Genomic DNA, 22,879 nt, shown 5'->3' with positions numbered 1-22,879 from the left:
TTACACAATAATATTAATACCGGTCTCTCAGTGTTCCTGACCTCTGTTGTATCCATATGACCTTGAATAACCTTAAACCTCTTAGCACTAATTCTACTCATGTGGAGGACTTGGCCTGATGTCAAATTGTTTTGATTATTGCCGCAGTGGGGGCTTTCCTTTGCACATGGGGCCTTGGGTGGGTGATGACTGTGGGACTGCCTTGTCCCCAGCGCCCACCACTGCCCCCTGGCAGGAATAGCAGTATCTTATAAGCACCTAAGAAGTGAGGTGATGTGTTGTTAAATAGGTCTGCGATGCATCAGAAAGGGTATTTGAACATCTGGGAAGGTGATACTCTTCCATTGTGAAGCCCTAGTTAAAACAGGGTCCATAAAGTATGAAGGCCAAAGGGGACAGGCCTTGGTTTCATTCTAGAGTTAGTAACATCATTGCTGGGGGACAAAGACATCCTGAAGGCACTTCAGGGAGAAGCATCTTGGACTCCTGTGGCCTGGGGCCAAGGGGACCACATGCAGCTCTCAGGCCGAGACGTGGGGCAGCAATGGAGAGTGAAGGGCTTTCTCTCTGGGGTTCAGATACAGCAGGTAAAGATGGCCACACTGGCTGGTGCCAGGAAAAATGGGGTGAGGGAGGAGGAAACAAGGAAAAGAGGCGGAGGCAGGCCGTTGGTTTTGCTGCTTTCGGCAGGTGGAGCGAGCCTGCAGTCCATTTTAAGGACCCTTTTTCTTTCTACACCATACTGCACATTTGCTGAGCTTCAAATACTCCAGCTCTGTTCCTGACAGGGAGGTGCTGCCACGCAGGTGAGCCTGCACTCAGCTCTTCTGCAAACCCTTGCACTTTGAATTGGGCAGGTGATGTGGGGGTCATCTGAGTGCCATGCAAAAAAGCAGAGCGGGGGAGGGTTTTTCAGAAGTAACTAACATTAGTAAGTACACGCATTGGAAATACAGAGATCAGTTCACTGTCACTGAAGGAAAGTTTCTATTGAGTAGAAAAGAAATGCTGATGATTTTTCTCCTTTAAAAAAAGCCCACCTTATTAATCAGCACATATAGAAATCAAATGATAGAGGACATGGTGAAAAGAAATTTCTCCCCACCCATCACACCCCCAAGCCATTGTTAATGGTTCCTGGTTTTCACCCTGAGGTGAGGACAGTATAATTCTAAATCAGTGGTGGGTGCACCTGCCTGTCCCCACTGGGAAGCCATTTTCCTCCTGCCCAGAATGTGCTGTTAGGGCTCCACTTGTCAAATAGAAGCTGGGCAGGGGCATAGCTCTCCAATGTTAGGCAGTTTGTATGGTGATACCCAGTTCTGCCCCAATCTCACTGCAGTCCCCTGACCATCCCTCCTGAACCTTCTGCTGAAGCCACCCACGGCCACCTCAGCCTCCACATATGCCAGTACCTGGCCCAGCCCGTGACTCCTCCACATCCCCTATTCTCTGTTACTTGAGATACTCTTTACCCTTCTATGAATTTATTTTAATGAGATCTCAGTGGTGGACAGTGGGTGAAGGTGTGAACCTCCTCTGCCTTCTCAAAAGAACCATCAGCAGCTTTAAAGAAAAAGTTGATGTCTTGTACTTCCAGGAGGTCAGTGGCATTGCCCATGAAACTCAGAGCAGGGGAGCTGTGAGACCCCAGCAGCTGTCAGGAACTGCCCCATAGCCCAGGAACGTTTCTGACTCCAGATGATGGGTGATGCCTGTCCTGTATTGTCTTAACCCACAGCCCATGGACTGAGGGAGGCAGATATTAGCATCTGAGGCAGGGCTGGCTCAACCCCACATGCAGGAGTGCTGTGCAGGGCAAGGGGGCACTTGTGGGACCAGGTGGGATCAGTGGCACTGCAGTGGGCAGGTTCCACAGCCTCTAATGGAATGTCCAGAGTTGTGGGGATGGGAGATCAGAATGGAGTCAAGAGGCCTGGTTTCTAGGATGACGTAGCCTTCATTTAACCCAGGGCGTGGCAGTCTCTTGCCCTGGGAAATGTGTGTGTGTGCAGTAGCAGGTTCAAAGATGTGGCTCTTTGACCTTACAGCTGGAGAACTCAACAGTGGTCTGGCCCTTAGTGAAGGGCCCCAAATCAATCAGTTGTTTTGCTCTTTTCATGTGATTTTCTCAGTGTCTCTTCAGAGTGGGTAGCTTGACAGTTTTTTCAGATTAGTTTAAACTAACTTATAACTACCGTTCTACAGCTGCCTTACCTCATTTGGTAGAGATGTGGTGCAGGTGGCTGCTGTCGAGATGGGTTTCTGTGCCGGACGTTCTGCCCTCTGGACCAGCAGTGGGTTTGGGAGCAGCTGCTGGCACCCTGCTAGGAGGAGCTTTTATAACTGTTTTTCTTGTGGGCACAGAGAGTGGAAGACTTGGATGGTTATTTATAAATCACATTTATAAATCCAAAACAAAAATAAAATGACTATTTGGTGACATAGGTGATGATGGCCAGGAAGGCAGTTTTTATCTGGGCTCAGTAGTCAGTAGTAATTTTAAAAGCTTCATTTCTTAGAACCCAATATAATTACTACAGGAAATATTAATTTATTTTATAATATAATTGAATGTCCAATTTAAATATTTCAACCACAGTGGCTGATATACCATAGACATCTCTTAGGATCGTAATATCTTACCTGAATCAGACATGCCTTACTAGAATACACTTCTTAGATCTGATATGAATATTTCTTCATCTAGAAAGAAATTACACATTTTTTTCTGTGCTCAGTTTTACAGAAGGCTTTCTGATATACCTTTAAGAATTGTCAACACCTCCTCCCACCCACCATGTCACCAGTTTCCCTCCAGGTTTTTGCACTTTTGCCCGAATCCTTCTGGAAGCTTATCACTCTTGTACATTCTGGAGAGGCACAGGGACTGCTGGCTGGAGGAAGGACTCACAGCCACTGGCCACTAGAGTGCTAGGTCAGCTGCCCGTCAGTCTCAGAAGCAGCCCACTGCCTTCCGCTTGTCCTGCCCCTGGCATCAGGCAGCGAGGACTCCAGATCCAGGTGTGGGAGCAGGTGCGGAGAGCTGCAAAGCCTGGACGGACAGTGCAGAGACTGCCCCATTCTCTCTCTCATCCACTATCTCTGCCACTTTAATGCAATTGCACCAGGAAGAAATTGTTTTCTCCTGTAAGAAATTAGTTAACTTCAAGCATACCCTCATGTGCGATCTTTATTTCTAGTTTTCAGTTTCCACATCATCCCCAGACTTAATAGCTCCTCGTTTAAAAAGGGTGTTGAATGCAAGCAACAACAAAACCAACATATTAGAGGTGACAAAGCACTGGCCACCTCTGCTTTCTTGCCTGAGCCTTGCACTAACAGTGTGAAGTAGCCATCGGGACCATCATCCAATTGCACGTGCAAGGAATTGGAAATTTCCAGTGAGGAGGCAGAGAATGGAGGAATGGGCTCACTCCCCACACCACTTGATTTCAGCAGAGGATGTTAAATAACTGGGAGTAATAAGGGCACCAGTATCTTCCAGGAAACTTGTCCCTTAGAGAGTAAACAGAGGGGAAATTGTAGGGACTTGGAATAGGTAGCTACTTATTGTGAAATAAGCAACGTGTGAGTAATGATAGAAATAAAGAGATCAGTGGAAGTATGCACAGTTACATCTTTCCAGGGGCTGATGGGCTGCACGGTTCACTGTAGACACATGAAGTCCTCTCCCTTTGCCCTGTGGGGAGGTGGCACTGAGGCTGCTCCTCAAATTTCATAGCACACACGGGAAGAGTATTCAGGACTACTAGCACTGCACTCTGTGGCCATCAGCTGATGGCCACACAACAGTCTCTGTTCTTTCCAGATTGAGTAGCTCCAGGTCGGGGAGAGGTGCCCATGACCCACCTGCTGTCAGACTGGGGCTACTACAGCCACTCTCAACAAAACAGGAGATCTGGGTTAACTGCCACTGATGTTAGTTTGAGCTAAATCTTCCTGTCTGTGTCCCCCTTCCCTAGGGTTAAACAAGTAGATCAGCTCCTTCTCCTACTGAGCTGCCCAGTAGCAGGGCTCTGGACAGGCCATCCTTCCCAGCCTACTCCTTCTCAGAATCAAGACTTCTGGGTGGCCTGTGGGCACACAAAAAGTCTGAGAAACACTGATGACAAAGACAACAGGGAAGAACATATATTTAATTTGGAGCCTCAGGAACAGATAACAGAATGGGGACAGGGACATTCGAAGAGATAAGCAGTAAGAAATTTTTAGAGTTAATAAAAGGAACCAATCCTTGCATTCAGGAGTCCCAACAAATCCCAAACAAAAAAAAGTCTACCTTAGACAAATCAAAGCAAAACTGCACAGCATCAAAGACCAAAAATAATTCTTCTAAGTAGTCAGAGATAAAAAGAATATTACAAAGAATAACAGTGAGAGAATGAGTTGACACCTCACCAGCAACAGTGGGAGCCAGAAGATGGTGACATAATAAAAGCTAGTTACTAAAATTATATCTCAAGAGCATCTTCCAAGGACCTAAATATAGACATTTCCAGACAAACAGCTGTGACCAACAGGCTTCTCATGAATGCCCTTTAGGAGAAGAGAAATGATCCCAGAAGGAAGGGTAGAAAGGCAAGGAGTGTGAGCAAAGACAATTACCATTTCTTTCATTAACACAAGCACAAACCATAAGAAAATATGGGTACTCTCTAATACACTAAAATTTAAACATTTGGGTAAATGAAAACACACTTTGTAAAATCAGTATCAGTGCTGTCTACTTTGTGGGATTAATGTAACAGAACTAAATAGACAGAAATAGGGTAAAGAAGACTAGAAGGGGTTCAGGGGAATTTAAACATCCTGTAGGTCACTGTATCATCAGGAAAAAGGTACAGGTATTGAATATAGGCTTTAAATTTGCATGTTAATAACAGTTACCCAGTGACCACCAATAGAAAAGACTTCAATGATATAAACTCCATAAAGGCACAGAAAGGAAAGTGGGTAAGGGGACAATTATTATTATAAAAGAAGAACACAAATGAAGAAAAAAACCCTAGAAAATCAGGTCGATAAGAGGTACAAAGAAAAAAAGATGGCAGAAATTAGTCTATATCTATGGGTATTGTGATCAAAGTAAAAGATTTTTCAGTAAAATCAAAGGTTGTCAGACTTACATAAAAATCTAGCTTTTTTTTTCTTCCTTCAAGAGACATCTAAAGAATAACAACCTGGAGAAACTGAAAAGATAGAAAAAGCTATTCTAGGAAAATACTAACCAAAAGAAACCCAATTTACAAATATTATCAGTCGGGGGAAAAGGACTTTAAGGCAGATTCATTATCTAGTCATTACATATTGATAAAAGGTTCAGTCACTAGAAGATACAATTCAAAATTTATAGGCACCTAAAACATAGCTTCAACATATATAAAGAAAAAATGACAAATCCTAAAGAGAATTTGACAGTCATTGTAGTGGAACCTTAATATACCTCTCTTTAAGTAAAGGTCAAGCAAGGTGCCTTGTTAGCGCAGTAGGTAGTACGTCAGTCTCATAAGTAAAGGTCAAGTAGACAAGAAGAAAGAAGATGTTAACAGTATTCAGTGAGATTGATATAATTAACATATATTGAACACTACACCCAACAGAGCTGAAGAATTCATGAAAGCATTGAGAAAATTTGATGACATTCTGACCATAAAGAAGACTCACCAGCTCTCACAAATTGGAATCATAGATCACAAAGCAGTTAAGTTGAAATCAGTAATTAAAAGATGACTTTTAAAAAGATTTGTTTTCATTAAAAGTTAAAGAAGACCAAAATAAATGGAGAAACAATCCATGTTCTGTACCATGGGTAGAAACACCAAGTATCTTAACTATGTTAATTCTTCCCAAAGTGAGGCACAAAATGCAATAATATGATTACAATCAAAATCTTGACTGGCTGTTTTAAATTTTCATATGAGAGAGCAAAACCCAAGAATCACCAATATATTTATTAAGAGAACATATGGTAGGGAGATTTGTCCTAGTGATAGGAAGACCTACAGTCGGGCCATCCTGAGACCCTGTGGTTTGGGTGCAAGGAGAGGCCGCAGGCAAGTGGACCTGAACAGAGAGCCGGGGTCTGGCCCACGTGGGTGAGGGAGCCAGATCTGTGACCGAGATGCCAGGATGGTAGGTTGTCCACATGAGAAAATTGATTTTTACAACATAAACAACAACCACAAGACACTTTTCTTTTTTTTCTTCACAAGAAAAACATAGCACTTTTAGAAGAAAATACAGTAGAATATTGTTCTGTACACAAGTCAGGGAAGGGTTTCTTAAAACATAACCCATAAAATATTAATTAATTTGACTACAATAAATTTTAGAATTCTGTTTCTCCAAAGGCACCATAAGGAGGGTGAGGAAATGATCTTTTCAGCGGATATAACTGAAATAGGATTAGTATCTGAAATACATGAGGTTTTCTTGTGAATCACCAAAAATCAACCCAATAGAAAAAATGGACAAAAGACACAAGCAAGCATTTTACAGAAAAGAGACCTGAATGCATATCTAGCTGCTTTGGTGACATATTTATGACCGTGAGAGGTAGTTGCATGGTATGTTTTGTGATGATTCATTGAGTTATTTATGGATATTTAAATTTTAGCCATTGTCTGTGCCTGGTGTTTGTCTATGTTTTTCTATCCTGACACAACACTAAGTGGAAATGACAAGCCTGGAGAAGGACCTGGAATATACCTCCTCTGTTCCCTCCCTCTTGCTTTTCTCCTTGTGATTTGTAGCCATTGGTGGGAACTGGAAGTCTGCTTGTTTGTTTTTTAATGGGGAAATCTCTCAAAAAGCTGGAATTTCCCTTAGCACTTTGTTCTGTTTCCTCCTTTACAAAATGTAGAAATTGAGTCTCAAAGAGGTGAAGTGCTCATCTAACTAAAGGGCAGAGCCAAGACGAGAGATGCTAGCTGGCGCCTGCCTGTCAGCTCCCCACTGGTGGTGTTTTTCTAGGCATCTTGGTGCTGGTCCAGCGCTTCCTCAAGGTGTCACTTACCCTTGTGGGTGAGTGGGAATGAGGATTTATGTGCCATTGTGGCCATTGTTTCATAAAAAGCAGCACATACATTGCAGTGGGAATCACTGGGTTTGGAGGTATCAGGCCCCTGCGTATGAGCGGAGCTGTGCTGTAACACACAGCTGGTGGCTCCGGAGCAGGGACTGCTTGATGCACCTCATCTGTTTAACCTCCAGGGGGGCGGTGGAGAAACCTCCATGGTTGGAGCCTGCGGACAGTGGGTGGGAAATCTCCTGGTAGTAAACATGACTGTTCGCACCAGTTAGCCTGGACAGCATTCCCAGCCTGGCATTTACACACATATGTTCCCCCACTTTACAGATGGGGATGGTGCCCCAGGACACCAGATGGTCCTGTCTCCACAGAGTTGTCAGGGTTTGAATCAAGGGGCTTCTGCCTCCAGAGCCCGGTTCTTCCCCACCAACAGACCAGTGCACAGCTCTGCAATCTTGGAGATGCAGGGACAGATAAGAGAGGGCCTGCTCTCATGGGAGCATGCCAGCCTGACTGTCAGACATGTGAGCAGGTGACAGGGAGTGAAATAGTGGAACAGAAACAGAAAGCAGCCTGTCAGGGCTTTTCGGCCTCCCTGCTGGCCCCATTCCCCTGGGAGAAGCCCTGAAGCCCCCAAGGATTGGTTACACACCAATAGGCTGCCCTCCCTATGTGAATCTGCATGGAAATCCCAGTGCTGGTCAGACCCCAAAGTATGCCCCATTCTTGATGACTGACTGCCCTGAGCAAGACAGGGCTGGCCTTCACTCTAAGGTCACATTTGTTGTCTCCAGAAACAAGGCTTACTTCACACCCTGGTAACTTGTAGTTACCTCCTTGTGAGCAAATCTTAGGCCTAGTTTGAACTCTCCCATGTGGGTAGATTCGGAGCACAGTCCCCACTGAATGCCTCCATGACTCCGTGTGACTTGTACACAGGGCACAGCTGCCCCAGCCCCAGGTCCATCAAGTTGACACCACCTCATTGGGAACTCTTAGAAGTTCCCCTGACCTCTTCTCCGCAGGCTGTAGGCACAATAACTGCTTGGGATGGCCTTGTGGAGTCTGGAATGTGGCCAGTTGTCTCTGAGCAGACCCACCCACCCAAGTGCTGCAGGTCAAGAAGCACCTAGAAGACAGGGAGAACCCTACGAGAGGGTACAAGGCTGCACTTAGGATGTACTTAGGATTTCTAATGTACTTAGGACTTCCAGGAGGGAAAGAGGGAATCAGCTGGCTCTGTGATGTAAATGCTTAGGAACAATGTAGGAAGACAGGCCACCCGCATCCCAGTGCCTCACATCGCCAAGGTTCTGCCTCAAAGATGTGATCAAGAGGCCACAAGCTGGTCATGGCCTGGCTTCACACCTCCTCACACTGAGCCCTGACCTGTAAAAGCAGGAGGTGGCCAGAATGACGGTCTAGCATACCACGAACCCCTGTGCCCAGGTGTTGCCCCTGCAGGGCTCAAGGGCAAGGATGGGACAGAAGGCTCGGGGAGAGGGGCCATCTGTGGGCAGCAGTGAGCCTCCATGCACTGGAAAGAAGCGTCTGGCATTTGTCTTAGTACTGAAGGAGCCCAGATCTTGCAAGATGGGACAGATGTGGGTGCCTGGTCAGATTCTCATTATACCTGGGGGTTCCAGCTTTGAGGGTCCTCACCTACTGGCCTCTGGGGGCTTCACAGAAGACCCCATTCTTGCCTCTTAATGAGTCCAAGGTTGGCTTTGGAAGTTTTGCCGGGAGCATTCTGACTGGTCTTTGTGCTGGGAAAAGGCTGAGGGGTTGAGGACATTTCCCAGAATGTGCTGTCCTCCCCTCAGGGGTATGTTTAGTTTTCATTTAAGAAATGAGGCTGAGATAAAAGAACTACATAAACTATTTCAAAGCCCCCTGCCCCACAGACTAGTGGCTGAGGATAGGGGACAGAGAGCTGCCTGCTCAGACACAGTGGGTACCAGTGCAGGGAGGCCTTGGGGCACTGTCACACACGCCCTCCACAGAACCTTCCAATACTATACCCTATAATCTCAGAGGTTACAGGAGGCAGAATGTGAGGCAAGGCTAGCCCTGGAATGACCCAGGTCTGCCCCAGGACTGGGCAGGGCAGGCTTGCAGAAGGGAGCATCACATGTATTTCCCACAGACGCACATGAGCTCTGAGTGGCAGCATGACTGTGGGGCTCTTAGGTCCTGTTCTGTGGCTCTTAGGCCCTCCCTATGAATCCCAGAGGACCAGCGGCCTCCCTGCTGGTCTGGTGGTCATTTGTCCACTGAGGCCCATGTGGTTGGGAAGTCTGACTGGTTCAGGCCACAGCTGCCAGGGAACCAAGAAGAAAGGGGCTCAGTGCGCCTGCTGACAACAGCCCATTGGTTTTCCCAGGCCAAGTCCTTGAGTTCTGCTGCGTCTGCCATGTGTTCGCATGGCCCCTCTTTATCTCTATTTGTACAGAGTTCTGTTACTGCCTTTTTAATTTGGTGTGACTTGTACTCGATGACAATAACCTTCTTAGCTCTCATGTCCCTCCTACCCCCAGCAGTTGACCAAGCTCCACCAGTTGGCCATGCAGCAAACCCCCTTTCCTCCCCTCGGACAGACCAACCCCGCTTTCCCCGGTACGTACCCAGCTGCCCTTTCTGACCTCCTCTCTTCTCACCTGGGGACTTTCTCTCTCTGAACTGGCTTTATTCAGGGCAGTGAGCAGAGCAGGTACAGTTCTAGCCGTGAATGCCAAGGGTGTGTTAACACGTGTCAGTGTGCACATTGCTGAAGGCCAGGCAGGAGGCCTTTCTGTGTCCCCTGAGAGGGTTAGTCATCTCACAGCTGGGCATCTTATGAGAAGGGACATCTGCCCCATCGAGGGTCTGCCTGTTCTCTGCTGCACTCAGGCATTCTGGGGCCCTTCCTGTTGAACATATCCACCTGGCCAGCCCTGGGGCCTGTTCTGTCCAGGCTCGAGAACTCAGACAAGCACACAGGGATGCTCTTCCAGTGCACATCCCAGGAGTGACACCCAACAGGACAGCACCTGCCCTGCCCCTGGGGAAACCAAGATAAGCCAGACCTCAGCCGAGGGCACAGTGGTCCTCAGCTCCCCTCTGAGCACAGGAGCAAGGGTGGGTTCCTTCCAATGACACACACAGAGCATTGCCTTGGCAGCTGTGGCAGATGAGAGCCCATCAGACATGCTGGGCTGCTGTGCGCCAGTCAGATTTTGAGCTTCCCTAGTTGAAGTGACCTTGCTTATCTCCTTGAGGGCAAAACATTAAATTTGTTTCTTCTTTGCTCTCCAGGAGAAAAGCTGCCTTTACACTCCTCCGAAGAAGCTCAAAATCTGATGGGCCCGACGTCAGGTAAAACAAAGCACTCTAGTGAAGAGTGGAGGCCTGGGCTCCGGGGCACAACCTGGGGAGGAGGGGACAGCCAGCACCTTGGCAAGGGGAGACCCATGTTGTGGAGACGGAGCCTGCGTGCCCACCACCTTCACATCCGTAGTTCCTAGCTTCTGCCTTGGTCACTGCTGGGAGTGATATGGTGGGTCATGGGCTCCAGCAGTGCCCATCATCCAAAGTCCTCGAACATGACAGCCACCGTCTGTGTTGTCATTTATTCTCCTAGTGGCAAGACGTGTGGCAAAGTACAGACTTTGCTATGATGTATGCCTTCCCAAAATGTATTTTCTAGGAGGCAGGAGCACACCTTCCCCAATAAGACTACTCTGGTCACCCTTCTGATTTGAATTAAAATGGTGCTGGGATAGTGCAGGGCAGGGCAGAGATTTATAGGTCTCATTGCCCAGGGCAAGGAGCAGTGAGGCCACTGGAGGCCTGTGGTCTGGCATAGTGAGTATCCTCTGAGGGAGGGAAGGGCCGCCCACTCCGCCCGGAAATCCTGGAACAGAGCAGAAGAGCAAGTGTCCAGTTAAAGGAAAGGTGCAGGAGAGGAGTGTTTCCGGTGGTGTTGGCTGTCAGCCCAGGGGTGTGTTCTGGGCCCCAGGGTGCAGCTGAGGCTGAAGGAAGCCCCAAGACTTCATCACAGGCTACATCTGGGCCCATCTGTGCACCTGGGGCTCACAGAAGTCTTGAGGCCCCCACCTTCCCCTATGGCCCCTCCCCAAGGCCTTCAGGCCTCAGGGACAGGGAACTCACTCCTCCTTGTAGTGACCTCCCTCCCCAAGGCCTTATGGGACCTGAAGCCCCTGCATTCTCAGGCATACACACATTTGCACACATTTCACATGCACGCACACGTGTTGCATTGCTGCAGATTAAGCCGGGCGAGCGTGAGGAGAGGCATTGACTTGTTTGACAGGACCCTGAAGGCTGATGCCAGCGTTGCTTTCAGAGCAGGCTTGGGTTGTGTGGGGGAAGCATTGTTCTTGTCCTAGAGAGGGGCTGCCATCATTGTAGGAGAGACACTCACCCTGGCACAGAGCCCTGACACACAGGAATACGAGTTTTAAATGCCATGTCTTCACATTATTAATTTAATGTTACTTTCCTCTTGAAAAGAAATCTGATACCTTTCTCCCCATATTGAACAAACGTGACTTGTGGCTTTATGTCCATCCCAAGCCAGGCTGCTAGAAGTTCCTGTGTAAGACTAAGACAGGACTGAGGAAATCTCTTAAATGATGTTTTAAATGTCACTGTTAATAGAATGTGTATTGATGGTTGAGCACCAAATAATTGTATTGAAAATACCTTTACTAAAAGAAGGTAAAGAACAGAAATTCTAGGTTCAGCTTTTACAAAATAAAAATGACAGACAATCCTGGATGTATGGCTCATGCAGCATCTTCCATCTGAGTCCTCATGCTCAGCCGTCCCCCAGGACAGTATGGTCCTTACAGAGTCACTCATGGCATCGAAACAGACGGTCACAGTGTATCTGGTTTTGGAGACACAAGTGCTGTGGAGGAAGAAGCAGGAAGGGGGTGGGGACTAGGAGAGGGTAGGAGGTGAGACTGGGCACAAGCCAGCCCCAGGTCCAGTGTCAGGGAGCACAGACTGGTGGCTGGGGGCACAGGGAAGAAGCTGGAACCCTTGGCAGGTTTTGAGTCTTGAAAGCATCTGATCCGCGTCTTGTTGGGACCTCTCTGGGCCATCCCGAGAGGCAAGAGCAGAGGAAGAGACCAATGTGAGGTGGAGGGCTCGGGTTCTGGAATATCCTGAAGGTACATGAGCCTGGTCTTTGCTGTAGGTGGCAAGAAGGGGTGGAGCCAGAGGGCCTCACGCTCTGGGCTGAGCTGTGTCACCCGAGATGCTGGGACCACATGGGGCCAGGAGCAAGAGAGCAGGGTCTCAGCTGTGCACTTCGGGTTTGATATGCCTCCTGAGGAGGTGGAAGTGTGGCGTACAGGGAGCCAGCCTGCCTTGGGCCTTTGTCTCCACTGCTTTTCCCACTCCAGTCCCCCTCTGCATTTTGTTGTCACTGTTTCCAAAGCAAGAGTAGATCTCGTCTCAAATTCTGATAAGCTGTCTTGATTTGCTGGCTCCTAAACTAAGATTTGTCAAGATAAAGATTGGGGCTTGGTGACAAATTAGGCCTGTGTCTTCATCCCCTACATAGGACACCCATATAGAAATGCAGACTTCCCGCAACCCAGCAGACTTTTGGAATCAGTGAAGCACCAGACTGGAAGAATTGCATGCTGGGCCGGGGCTGCTGGGACTTGAAGCAGGCTGAGTAGCTCCTTTGGGGAACGTAGTGTCAGAGACAGCTGACACCACAGCCGAGCAGGTGGCCAGCAGAGGGGGCTGAGCACTGTTTGGTCAGGGAGAAGGAAGAGCATAGGGAACAGAGAACCCATGGAGGACAGGCACCCGGGTCACAGGGTTGCACCCTGGGTCCCCATGGAGTCTCTAAGACACAGCCACACCCTGAGAGCTGCTTAGCATGGTGCTTTCTCTGTGCCTGTGAAGGGTTTCAAGAGATGTCCCTCCATGTGGCAGAGGAGGGACATCATGACATACCCAAAAGGAGAAAGTGAAATGTTGCTCTGCTGGGTTTCATTTTCCTTGTTTTGAGAGAAGCTGGGACTCGGGAGTTGCACTGCAGTAGAGCGAAGAGCTCACAAGGTCCTCAGCCTCCAGCTGCACTGACCCTACCCATCAAGCCAGCCCTGGCCCTGCCCAGCCTGTGTGGGCCGAGCATGGACCAGGCACTGGGGTGCCATGGAAGCAGCCTTCCACCAGCCTAACCGTGTACCCTTGATGTGCCCAGGTCTGGATGCCAGCCCCCCGGCCAGCACTCACGAGCTCACCATTCCCAATGATGTGAGTATGCCCGAGCCCCCTTGACTCTACTTATGACCTCCCCCTTCCTTCCCATGTTAAGCAGTTTAATACCCATAAAAGCCCGTAAGATACCAGATTAGAAAGGAGCAAACAGGTCTTCAAGGTTTACTTAGAATTCAGAAGCCAGAGCTGGCTGGGAAGCTGAGGGCCCCACTGACCCCATGGGAAGGCACTGCCCTGGTTGAGGGTTGGCCTTTGAAAAATGGGGACCCAGGGATGGTCTGGCGTGGCCCTGCCCTGTGCCCCCTGGGTCTCTGAAGGGTTTGGGGTTCTCTATGAGTCTGCAGGATGCGGGGATGTCACAGGTTTGTCTGATTCTTAGATCTGGTGTCCACCATCTATTCCTGCCTGGGCTCAGCTGAGGAGGTGGCCTTTTGAGCTGCCTTCACATTCAGTCCCCTCATCATCACCCTCTGAAACCGTGGATCATACTAAGAATGTTGACTCGGATCCCCAACCCAAGACACCAGGGCAGATGTGGGCCATGTGTCCTGGAGGAACAGTTGTCCTGGGCAATGCAGAAAGGCTGCCATGTCGGGGGCACGGGCTTTCTTGCCCTAGCACTAGAGCCTTTGGTAACCTTCACTGCTTTTCACCTCACACCAGCCCAGGAGGAAGTCCTGCCTCTTCCCTTCAGTAGACGAACCACAGGAAGCACAGACTTGTGACCTCAGAGGGAGGCCTGCTCTTAGTGTGGGAGGGGTCGGGCAGTGGGACACTTGGACAGGCAGGCCCTCCAGAAAGACTGCTCTCACCAGGGCCCCTCATGCAGCTGCAGGCCAGATTCCTGCATCGGGTGACATGGCTCTTCGTTCTCAAATGGAGATGGTTTCTGCTTTCAAGGCTCCAGACATGTCCTCCCTTGTGGCTGGTCCTCAAGTGGCAGCTCTGGGCAGCCTGCGAGTCTTTTTGCCCACACCATACATGCAGGTGGCCTCTGCTCTGGGCGTCCCCCTTTTGTAGCCTTTCCCTAAAACACCATTTCACCAATGCCAGGTATCCTGCTCTGAGCTGGGCCTTTGTTTTAAACCCAAATGAACCTAAAAGGCAAGGGGATAAGCTTGTATGGAAATGTTTCCTGTGTCCCCTCCCAGTGCATGGCCACCACCCTCCTGCTGGGAGCTCCTCAGGAGGAGGGTACCTTCTGGAACCTGTGTGCCCTGCAGAGCACACTCCTTGACCCTTCCTAGCACATTCCTTGACCCTTCCTGGCAAAGGATCTCATGCAGGGAACGTGTACCCCCTGGGCCTCCTACCACCTTGGAGAGAGAAGGAAGGAAGTAGAATGTGTCTGTTGGGACACTTGCCTTTCATCTTGTTCATTTTTGTCTCTTGGTCAAAGTTAAATCAGACAAAGGGAAATTGTGCCAACACATATATGTCACCATAACTTACTCACAGATGAATGTGATGACCTAAATGGCACACAGGATCCACGACATAGCCAGCCAGCCCTTGTGGCCATGGGAATCCTGGCTAGGTCGGGGCCGTGCATGGAGCTACATGCATGGAGCTGTGCATGGAGCCGCCCCCAGCAGCTGGCAGCCTTGTGTTCCATCTCTAATGGTCACCGCTGTGCTCTCACTGCCTGTTGCACAGCTTGCCTCACTTGTGTCACTGTGCCTGTGGTGTCCCCATGCTCGGGCCCCTTCTGCTGGGACAGGGAACCTTAGGGCTCACACAGGCAGCTGTAGAAGGTGTGATAGGGTAGGTATGCCCCTTGGTTCCTGTGGGGTTTGACGTGGAAGTCTGGTGAGGAGGAGGCTGTGTTATTTGAGAGTTCCTCTCTAGTCTTTCTTTAAATGTCCAATGAGGCACAAAGGGCTTAGAGGGCTGGTTTCCGGACCGAATGCCTGAGGAGCCTGGAGAGCCAGAGGGGCCAGGTGAAAAGGCAGCCTTGGGTAGCAGGGCTGGCCTAGCGTGCCTTCTACCAAAGGAGCCAGCCTGGGCCCTAGCTGGTGTGGGCTTCACGCTTCGTCCGGATTAGAGAGGCCTGTGGCTTCTCACATACCCTCTAGCTGCTTAGAAGAATCTTAGGCTCAGCCGGCTGTCATTGTCAGGGGGCTGCATGACAGCTGGGGTTTCTCATTAGCACTCAGACAGCATGGTTTTATCTGGGAGGGAGTTGTTTCACATCAGCCATGGAGGGGTGGGCAGAGAGCAGCTCAGGGTCCCTTGTGTGTGAGGTCTCAGGGAAGGGAGATGCTCTGAAGTGGTGGGGAGGGCTGGGTGTGAGGATGTTTTCAGCAAGAAAATGGAAAGACAGACGTGTTTAAGAGAACTAGGGATGGAGACATGCCAGAGGAAATCTTCCTCAGGTGGCTTACTGGAGCAGAAATGAGGAAGGCTGTGCAGTAGGCGCATAGCACTGTGTGGGCTGGGCAGGGCCACTTGCACCAAGGTGTGAAGGCACTAGAAGAGAAGGTGGGCTGCCAGACAGTTGGTTTCTAGTGGCCAAGGCAGGTGTGAGGACAGAGGGAGGACAACGGAAGGACACCAGGTCAGGGCAGGGAGCTTAGGTGGACTCCTAAGGACCCGAGTCTTCAGGGAACTTAGCTGGCCCTGCATTCCCCTTGCAGTTCTGCTGCCCCCAGGCCCACTGCAGCAGGCCTGCCAGTCATCTGCCTTGACTGGGTCAGTGAGGAGTCCTCAAGATTTCTCTGCTAGCGGGAGGGTGGCAGGGAAGAGCAAGTCAAGGATCTTGGGCTGATAACTCTATAATTACTCTCCCTAACCTCAGGGCCAGGCATGAAGGAGTGAGGGGCGATGCTGGTGAGATACGGGCAGAGCCTAGGGAGGTAGGTGGGCCCCAGGGTGTATGGGCAGGGCCTGGGAAGATGTAGGTAGAGTTTGGGGGAGAGTAGGTAGAGTTAGGCAGGAGGTGGAGGAAGCTGAGCAGCTTGGGGACAGAGGTTTGTCTGGACATTTTGGGGCAGGGGGTTGTGTTAAGGTCTAGTTGGCAGTTGGTCTAACCTAGGAGAGTAGCAGAGATGGCCTTACAGATGAGCACAACTGAGATACCATAAGTCACCTCATGGAAAAGCAGTAGAGATGCACCTGTGTCCACAGTGAGCTGTTGTCATCACATAGGTTCAGAATCCCTTCACTTGGAAATGGATTTCCTGCAGCCTACCCCCAGACCCTGCACCTGCTGCCTTGCTGACATGAGAAATCAGAACTTATGTTAGCACTTGTGGTGACACCCTCGCCCAGGCTGCCACAGGAGAGGTGGATAGGAAACCAACTGCATAGGCCCCACTTTCCAGCCTCTTCTCTCCGTGTCAGCTGTCACTGAGGCCCCCGTGTGAATGAAAGGACTCAGTTCTGTCCATGGACTCAGACTTCCATGTGCAGCAGGGTGGGCTGGGAGAGGCCCTGGAGAGCTGGTCCTGACCTCAGGCTGCACTCTGGTCCCACATGTGGCTGTTCCGTGTCCTGGGGACGCCCTGGCTCTGGTCCCTCTGGCTCCTTCATTCTCCATGACCATCTCCTCCTCTAGCTGGCTGAGTGGCCCAGAGGCTACTGCATTCATCCTTGAACAGAGTTCACAGGATGGGAAGGAAAGAGAGCATCTGACATGTCCTCAGAATTTCACCCAAGTTTATCAGAAGACAGGTTATAAACAGCAGTGAGCTTTACTCTGGTTTCAGGCAAACATCCCACCACTTTGAGAACCCAGCCAAGAAGATGTCAACATGGCCTTAGCCTTGGTGCTGGTGTTGGGTCTCTGGGTTCCACGTCTCTCAGGCCCCCAAGGGACACTGAGCAAGTGACAGCCATGTGGCTCTCCAGTCTCCTGATTTTCTGGGATAGCTTGCAAATAGGTCACCAAGCAGAGCCCTGGTGCCCATGCCTCCCATCCCTTCCACAGGAAAGCAGTGCCTCTCGCTTCCGGAAGCAAGGAGTTGGTGGCCTGGGGTGGAAACCAAGGCTGGGCCACCCCATGAGCTTCCCCCAGGGCTCTGCACACTCTGCTCAGGGCCACCGTGGGTTCTTCTCTAAGAAATTCCCCCATCCTTTTTTCTAGCTAATAGGCTGTATAATTGGACGCCAAGGGACCAAAATCAATGAAATTCGACAGATGTCTGGAGCTCAGATCAAAATTGCCAATGCTACAGAAGGGTCATCAGAGCGCCAGATCACCATCACAGGGACCCCAGCCAACATCAGCCTTGCTCAGTACCTCATCAATGCCAGGTGAGTGCAGTCAGTGGCTAGGGCACTCGGAGACTGGCTCCTGTGGGTGCAGAGTGGGCCTCCCCAGGGCTTCCCCTGGCTGGGCCTAGCATGGAAGGTGCTGGAGAGTCTCCACACAGACCTGGGGCCTTTTCCACTTTACCTTTCACCCTGAAGGATCTTCAGTGAGGGCCTAGGTGGTTAGAGGTAAGAGTATTCTCAGGAAGGCAGTAGCTACGCCATCCAGGGTCTGGGGTCAGCCATATACCTGGGTTAATTGAGATTCAGTATAAAGGGTCCTGTAGTTTCAGAGACACATTACTAGGTTATTCTGCTCTCATGGTGTGTGTTGTGGAGACCCCCCAAACCTTGACACTTGCAGAGTAGTGCGTTAGGGAACTGTGGGAGGGTTCATGGTTACACGCTGGGGGAGGTAGGGTCCTGTGTCCCAGCTAGGGCACATGGTGAGGAGCCCAGAGCAGCAGGCAACTCTTCTGACCATTCTTGAGCCACTCACCTCGGCCTTTTTGCCCAGGGCACATTGGAAAACATGGTGTGACCACAGGAAGATGGGACCTCAAGGGGGCGGGAAGGCACCCTGCCTCTACCTGGGGCCAGACCCTCCTCCCTACCCCACAGTGTTGAGGGAGCTGGAAGGAGACCCAAGTAGACAGAGAGGCAGCCCCTGTGGGCAGTATGACTCCAGTGCCTCTCCCTGAATGGTTGCTGTAGAAATGGTTGTGATGGCTTCTGACTGCCCAGGTGGTTCTGGTCATGCCTCTAATATGGTGACAGGCATGGGGCATTGGGATGGAGAGGCTGTGAGCCTGGGAAGGAAGAACCCCAGGATCTGGTCCCTACCGTCCTTTTCTTTCTGCTGGGCTGTTGTCTCCAGCTCAAGGCTGCTGAGCAGTGAACTGAGATTCTGCCGTATAAAAAGGGAGATGGGTGCCAGAGCTGCGAGGATGCCACAGAGTGATGCATTCCAGTATGGTCTCATTTTATGAGAACGCTGTGACCTGTCTCCCTGTGCCTCTGTCTCTTCTAGGCTGACGTCTGAGGTCACTGGGATGGGCGCGCTCTAATCCTGCCCGGCATCCTCCACACCACGAACCTTGGCGTCCACTTGGTTCACGCACCCTGTACAGACAGCCCACCCTTCGCCACAAATACAAATAGAGGTTTTCTTTACTAACAGAACGGTCTGTGCCGTAGAGGTTCACATGTTGACAAAGCAAGTCTATATCTACAGCTGCCTGTGAGCTGCAGGCCCTCCCTGACTCCGCTCATTCAGTAACTTCTCCAGTCTGCTCACACGTCGCATGCAGTGCTTATTCTGTTCAATGCTTGGGGGCATTCCCATCTATGACATTTTAGAAATATCGTTCCTTAGTGTCAGTGTAACTGTTTTAAGAGTTGGTTTAAACATTTCGACAGCACATCCTATAAGCCATCCTCTCCTCAACCGTCTAGACCCGTGGCTGCCCCTCCCCTGGCCCTACCTGTGCACTCTCTTTCCCCGTGCAGCCGTGCTTGTCTTGGCCCACGTGTCCACGCAGGTCTCGTGCTGGGGTCAGGCTGTGTCCTTCCCCTTGTTCTTAGGGAAGGAAGGGAAGGTGCCAGGTCCTGATCTGAGAAGTGATGTGAAGGGGTGTGCTAGGCCCTGACGTCACAGAGATGTCATGGTGGGGGGCACACATGGGCCCTGGCGGCTTCCCGGGTGGCTGGAGGGCATGGACTGACCAGGAAGCTCCTCAGCACCATGTTCGAGTTCAATAAATGTTGTGGGCTGTCCCCACTGTCTCTGGCTCCTCTCTGTGCCCCTTGCTCAGACCCCGCCGTGGGTATGCACACATGCTTGTGTGGACACACAGGCACACACACGTGCCTAGTCACACACTAATGAGACCTGACCCTATGGCCACCTGCTATCTAACAAAGCTGATTCTCTCTCACACAAATTAAGACTTTGTCCCCTATCTCCCAACCCTTTCTTAATTGTTTGACTTGCACAAATCTTTCTAGTTTTACTTTTGCAAAACTACTTCAATGACAATAACAAAAACTCCATTCTTGCCCTTGTTCCAAAGTGCCAATTTCTCCCCCTGTCCTTGTGGGCATGGGAGACTGGGCCACCCATGGTGACCCCAGACACTTCCCAGAATGTACATTCACACCCTCACCGAACTGTCCACTTGGCTTAACTGTGCTCACCTTGAATGAGCCCGTGGCTCCTCTTGGATGCTAAAGCCCTGGTTGGGAAACAGGTCCCAGGCAGAGGGCGACCGACAGATGTACAAAGACCATCGACCTCTAGAACCCATCAAGCATGCAGTGGCTGGGATGATCTTCCCCCCACTCCCCTCTTAGCAGGAGTCCCCTTTGTCTGCCCAAACTCTGGCCAGACCCCAGGCACCCACCCTGTGTGCCCAGGCCTCTGCGACAAACTTCCTTCACCGTCCCTGGGGTCCCCTGCTTGAAGCTGGGTTCACAGAATAGCAGTGTCAGGCCACATTGCACATCAGATGGTTTAAGTTCATGCAGTTCACCCATCCCCCAGATCCATTGGCCACGTGCCAACTAACACTCGGGGCCTGGGAAGTGGCAGGGATGTGGTGGACATGGGCCTTCCTCTGGGCACCCCCATCAGTATGGGGGCAGCAGGTGGCCAGTAGACAAGGTGAATAAATGCCTCAGAAAGCAATAGATGTGATAAACCCAGCAATGAGGAGGGCATCAGAAAATTGGAAGTGCAGGGTTAAACGGGTGACAAGGTGGGCCTGGACAGAGAACAGCAGGTAGAGGGGCAGCTGGAGCCAGGGCTGGGCACCAGAGCTGGTGCAGGTAACACAAGGGCACAGGGCACAAGCTCTGAAAGCTGCAGGCACTGCCAGAAGGTGGGGCCGTGCCAGGGAACATGGGCTGGGCTCTGGAGGCGTTTTGAAGGGAGAACCAGCAGGATTCCTGAGTGCAGACTGTGAAAGAAAAGGTCTAGGCAGACAGAGGGCTCTCTCAGTCTGAGCTCTGGGGAGGCTGCTGGTGAGGTGTGGGGCAGTGGGGGAAGGGTGGGCACAGGGTGATACAGGGACAGGGAGGTGTGACTGGTCTGTTGGGTGGCAGCAGCAGCCCAGGAGCAGTTTGGGGAGTGAGTGCCAGGGGGACTTCGTGTAGGATGCCTGCAGGAGTCAGCACGGGGTGGGTAGGGGAAATAGGGCAGGGGCTGTGCCCAGATGGGATGACCCTGTGCCAGGTGGGTCACCTGCTCCAGGTGATGCCCAGCATCCTGAGGTGAGGGGTGTTGTCGGGGTGGGCTCACCCTTGAGTAGACACTACATATAAAACTGCTGTGAACATCCATGTACAAAACCCAGTGTGGACATATTTTTTACATTTCTTGTGAGTAGATAGCTAGGCATGAAGTGGCTGGATCATATGGTAGGGGTGCCAGCTCCTCCCCCCCGCCCCCGCCGCCCTCAGCAGCATCCGCCAGCTCAGTCTTCATTCTTCCTGTCTCCACGGGTGCAAAGTGACTCCTGGTTGTGGTTTTAATTTGCATTTCTGGTGACTAATGATGTTGAGCATTTTTTCATGTGCTTATTTGCTGTCTGTATCTTTACTGAAGTATTTGTTCAAACCTTTTGCCCATTTTATGAATTTGGTTTTCTTACTGAGTTTTGTGAGTTCTTAATATATTCTGCATATTGATTCTGAAGTACATGCTTTGCAAATATTTTCTTCCAGTCTGTAGCTTGTCTTTTCATTCTCTTAAAGGTGTCTTTTGAAGAACAAAAGTTTTTAACTTGATGACATCCTAACTGTTAATCCTTCTTTTATGGATTGTGCTTTTAGTGTCATGGTTAAGACATCTTTGACCCAAAATCACCAAGATTTTCTCATTTTTTTCTTCTAGAAGTTTTGTCATTTCCCCTCTGAACTGCCTTTGCGCCTTCTCAAAAGTCAGTTCTCCATGTACGTGTGGGTTTGCTTTTTTCTGCGCTCCCTTTTCCTTTCCATTGGCCTGTTTGTTTGTCTTTATGCCAGTACCACACTGTCTTACCCACTGTAGCCATATAAGTCTTGAAATCAGATAACAGTGTTCTTTTCAAAGTTGTTTTGACTATTGTTCTAGGTCCTTTTTGTATTTCCATATGAATGTTAGAATCAGCTGCTAATTTCCCACAAAAAAAATCTGCTGGAGTTTGGGTTGAGGTGGTGTGGACCTACCATTAATTCAGCGATAATTGGCAACTTTAACAACAAAGAGTTATTGGACCCATGAACAGGTATATCTTTTCATTTTTTTATATTTTAGATTATTTCAGCAGTGCTTATATATTTCATTGTACAGGTTTACAAATATTTTGTCAGACTTATCCTGAAGTATCTCATATTTTCTATACTGTTTTGAATTTTTAATTTTATACTTGTTCATTGTCAATATATAGAAATACAGTTGACTGTGTATATTAATCTTGTATCTTATAACCTGCGCAACACACTACAATTGTGGGTTTGTCTATTTCTCCTTGCATTTCTATTTTCACTTTGTTTTGAAACTATTGTTAGGTGCATAAATGTTTAGTGTCGTTATATCCTCTGGATCAGTTGATTATGAAATTGCCTTCTTTGCCTCTAATATTATTCTCTTTTCTGATATCCACTTTGTCTGATACTAACACAGTCACCATAGCTTTCCTCATATTAGTGTTAGCATGGTATGTTTTTTCCACCCTTTTTACTTTTAGCCTAATTGTGTCTTATATTTAAAATTAGTTGCCTTTTTAATCCAGTCTGATCATCTCTTTCTATTGGAATATCTAGAATATTTCCAATGATTATTGATATATTTAACATGATTATTGATATATATAGATTTAAGCCTGTTGTATAGCTATCCCACCTGTGTTCCTTTTTCTTCATTTTCTGACTTTTTCTGGATTCACCTAATAGTTTTATGATTCCATTAGATCCTTTGTTGGCTTATTAGCTATAACTCCTTATTCTGTTATTTTTGATTTAGGCTTTGTAAGCTTCCCACAGTCTGCCTTCAGGTGATACACTACTTCAGACATGCACACGTAAGAAGCTTAAAAGAGCCCACTTTCGCCTCTCCCGCCTCATGGCTTTTATGCTGCTGTCTTGCATTTTAATTATACATGTTATAAACTTCACATTAGGATATTGCAATTTTTATAAAAATTTATCTCATATTTTTAAAAGATTTTATAAGAAAACATGTTAAGTATTTACCCATATAGTTACCGTTTTCAGTGCTTCTCACTTCTTTGTGCAGATCCAGATTTCTGCCTAGAATTCTTTTCCTGCTGCCTGAGGGAAATGTGTACCGTG

At 49.3% G+C, this 22,879-nt stretch overlaps 1 protein-coding gene across 18 annotated transcripts in view; it reads left to right on the top strand.

The window, feature by feature from the left end:
- Positions 1-19,324, top strand: part of PCBP3 (poly(rC) binding protein 3) — a 219,463-nt gene extending 200,139 nt beyond the window's left edge. For 12 of the 18 annotated variants that reach the window (XM_053658024.1, XM_053658023.1, XM_053658022.1 and 9 more), the window contains 5 exons: positions 9,592-9,670; positions 10,349-10,408; positions 13,281-13,333; positions 17,382-17,551; positions 18,579-19,324. In XM_053658024.1, coding sequence (XP_053513999.1) covers positions 9,592-9,670; positions 10,349-10,408; positions 13,281-13,333; positions 17,382-17,551; positions 18,579-18,615 — 399 coding nt within the window. In that variant the 3' untranslated portion in view covers positions 18,616-19,324. The remainder of the gene's footprint in view (positions 1-9,591; positions 9,671-10,348; positions 10,409-13,280; positions 13,334-17,381; positions 17,552-18,578) is intronic. The other 6 variants (XM_053658031.1, XM_053658026.1, XM_053658034.1 and 3 more) reach the window with 3 other exon arrangements.
- The last annotated feature ends 3,555 nt before the right edge of the window (positions 19,325-22,879 follow it).

This window comes from Artibeus jamaicensis, unplaced genomic scaffold (assembly GCF_021234435.1).
Source record: "Artibeus jamaicensis isolate MK-2021 breed Jamaican fruit bat unplaced genomic scaffold, CSHL_Jam_final scaffold_474, whole genome shotgun sequence".
NCBI lineage: Eukaryota > Metazoa > Chordata > Mammalia > Chiroptera > Phyllostomidae > Artibeus > Artibeus jamaicensis.
The sequence above is the reverse complement of the archived record's forward strand: the minus strand, read 5'-3'. Positions and strand labels throughout refer to the sequence as shown.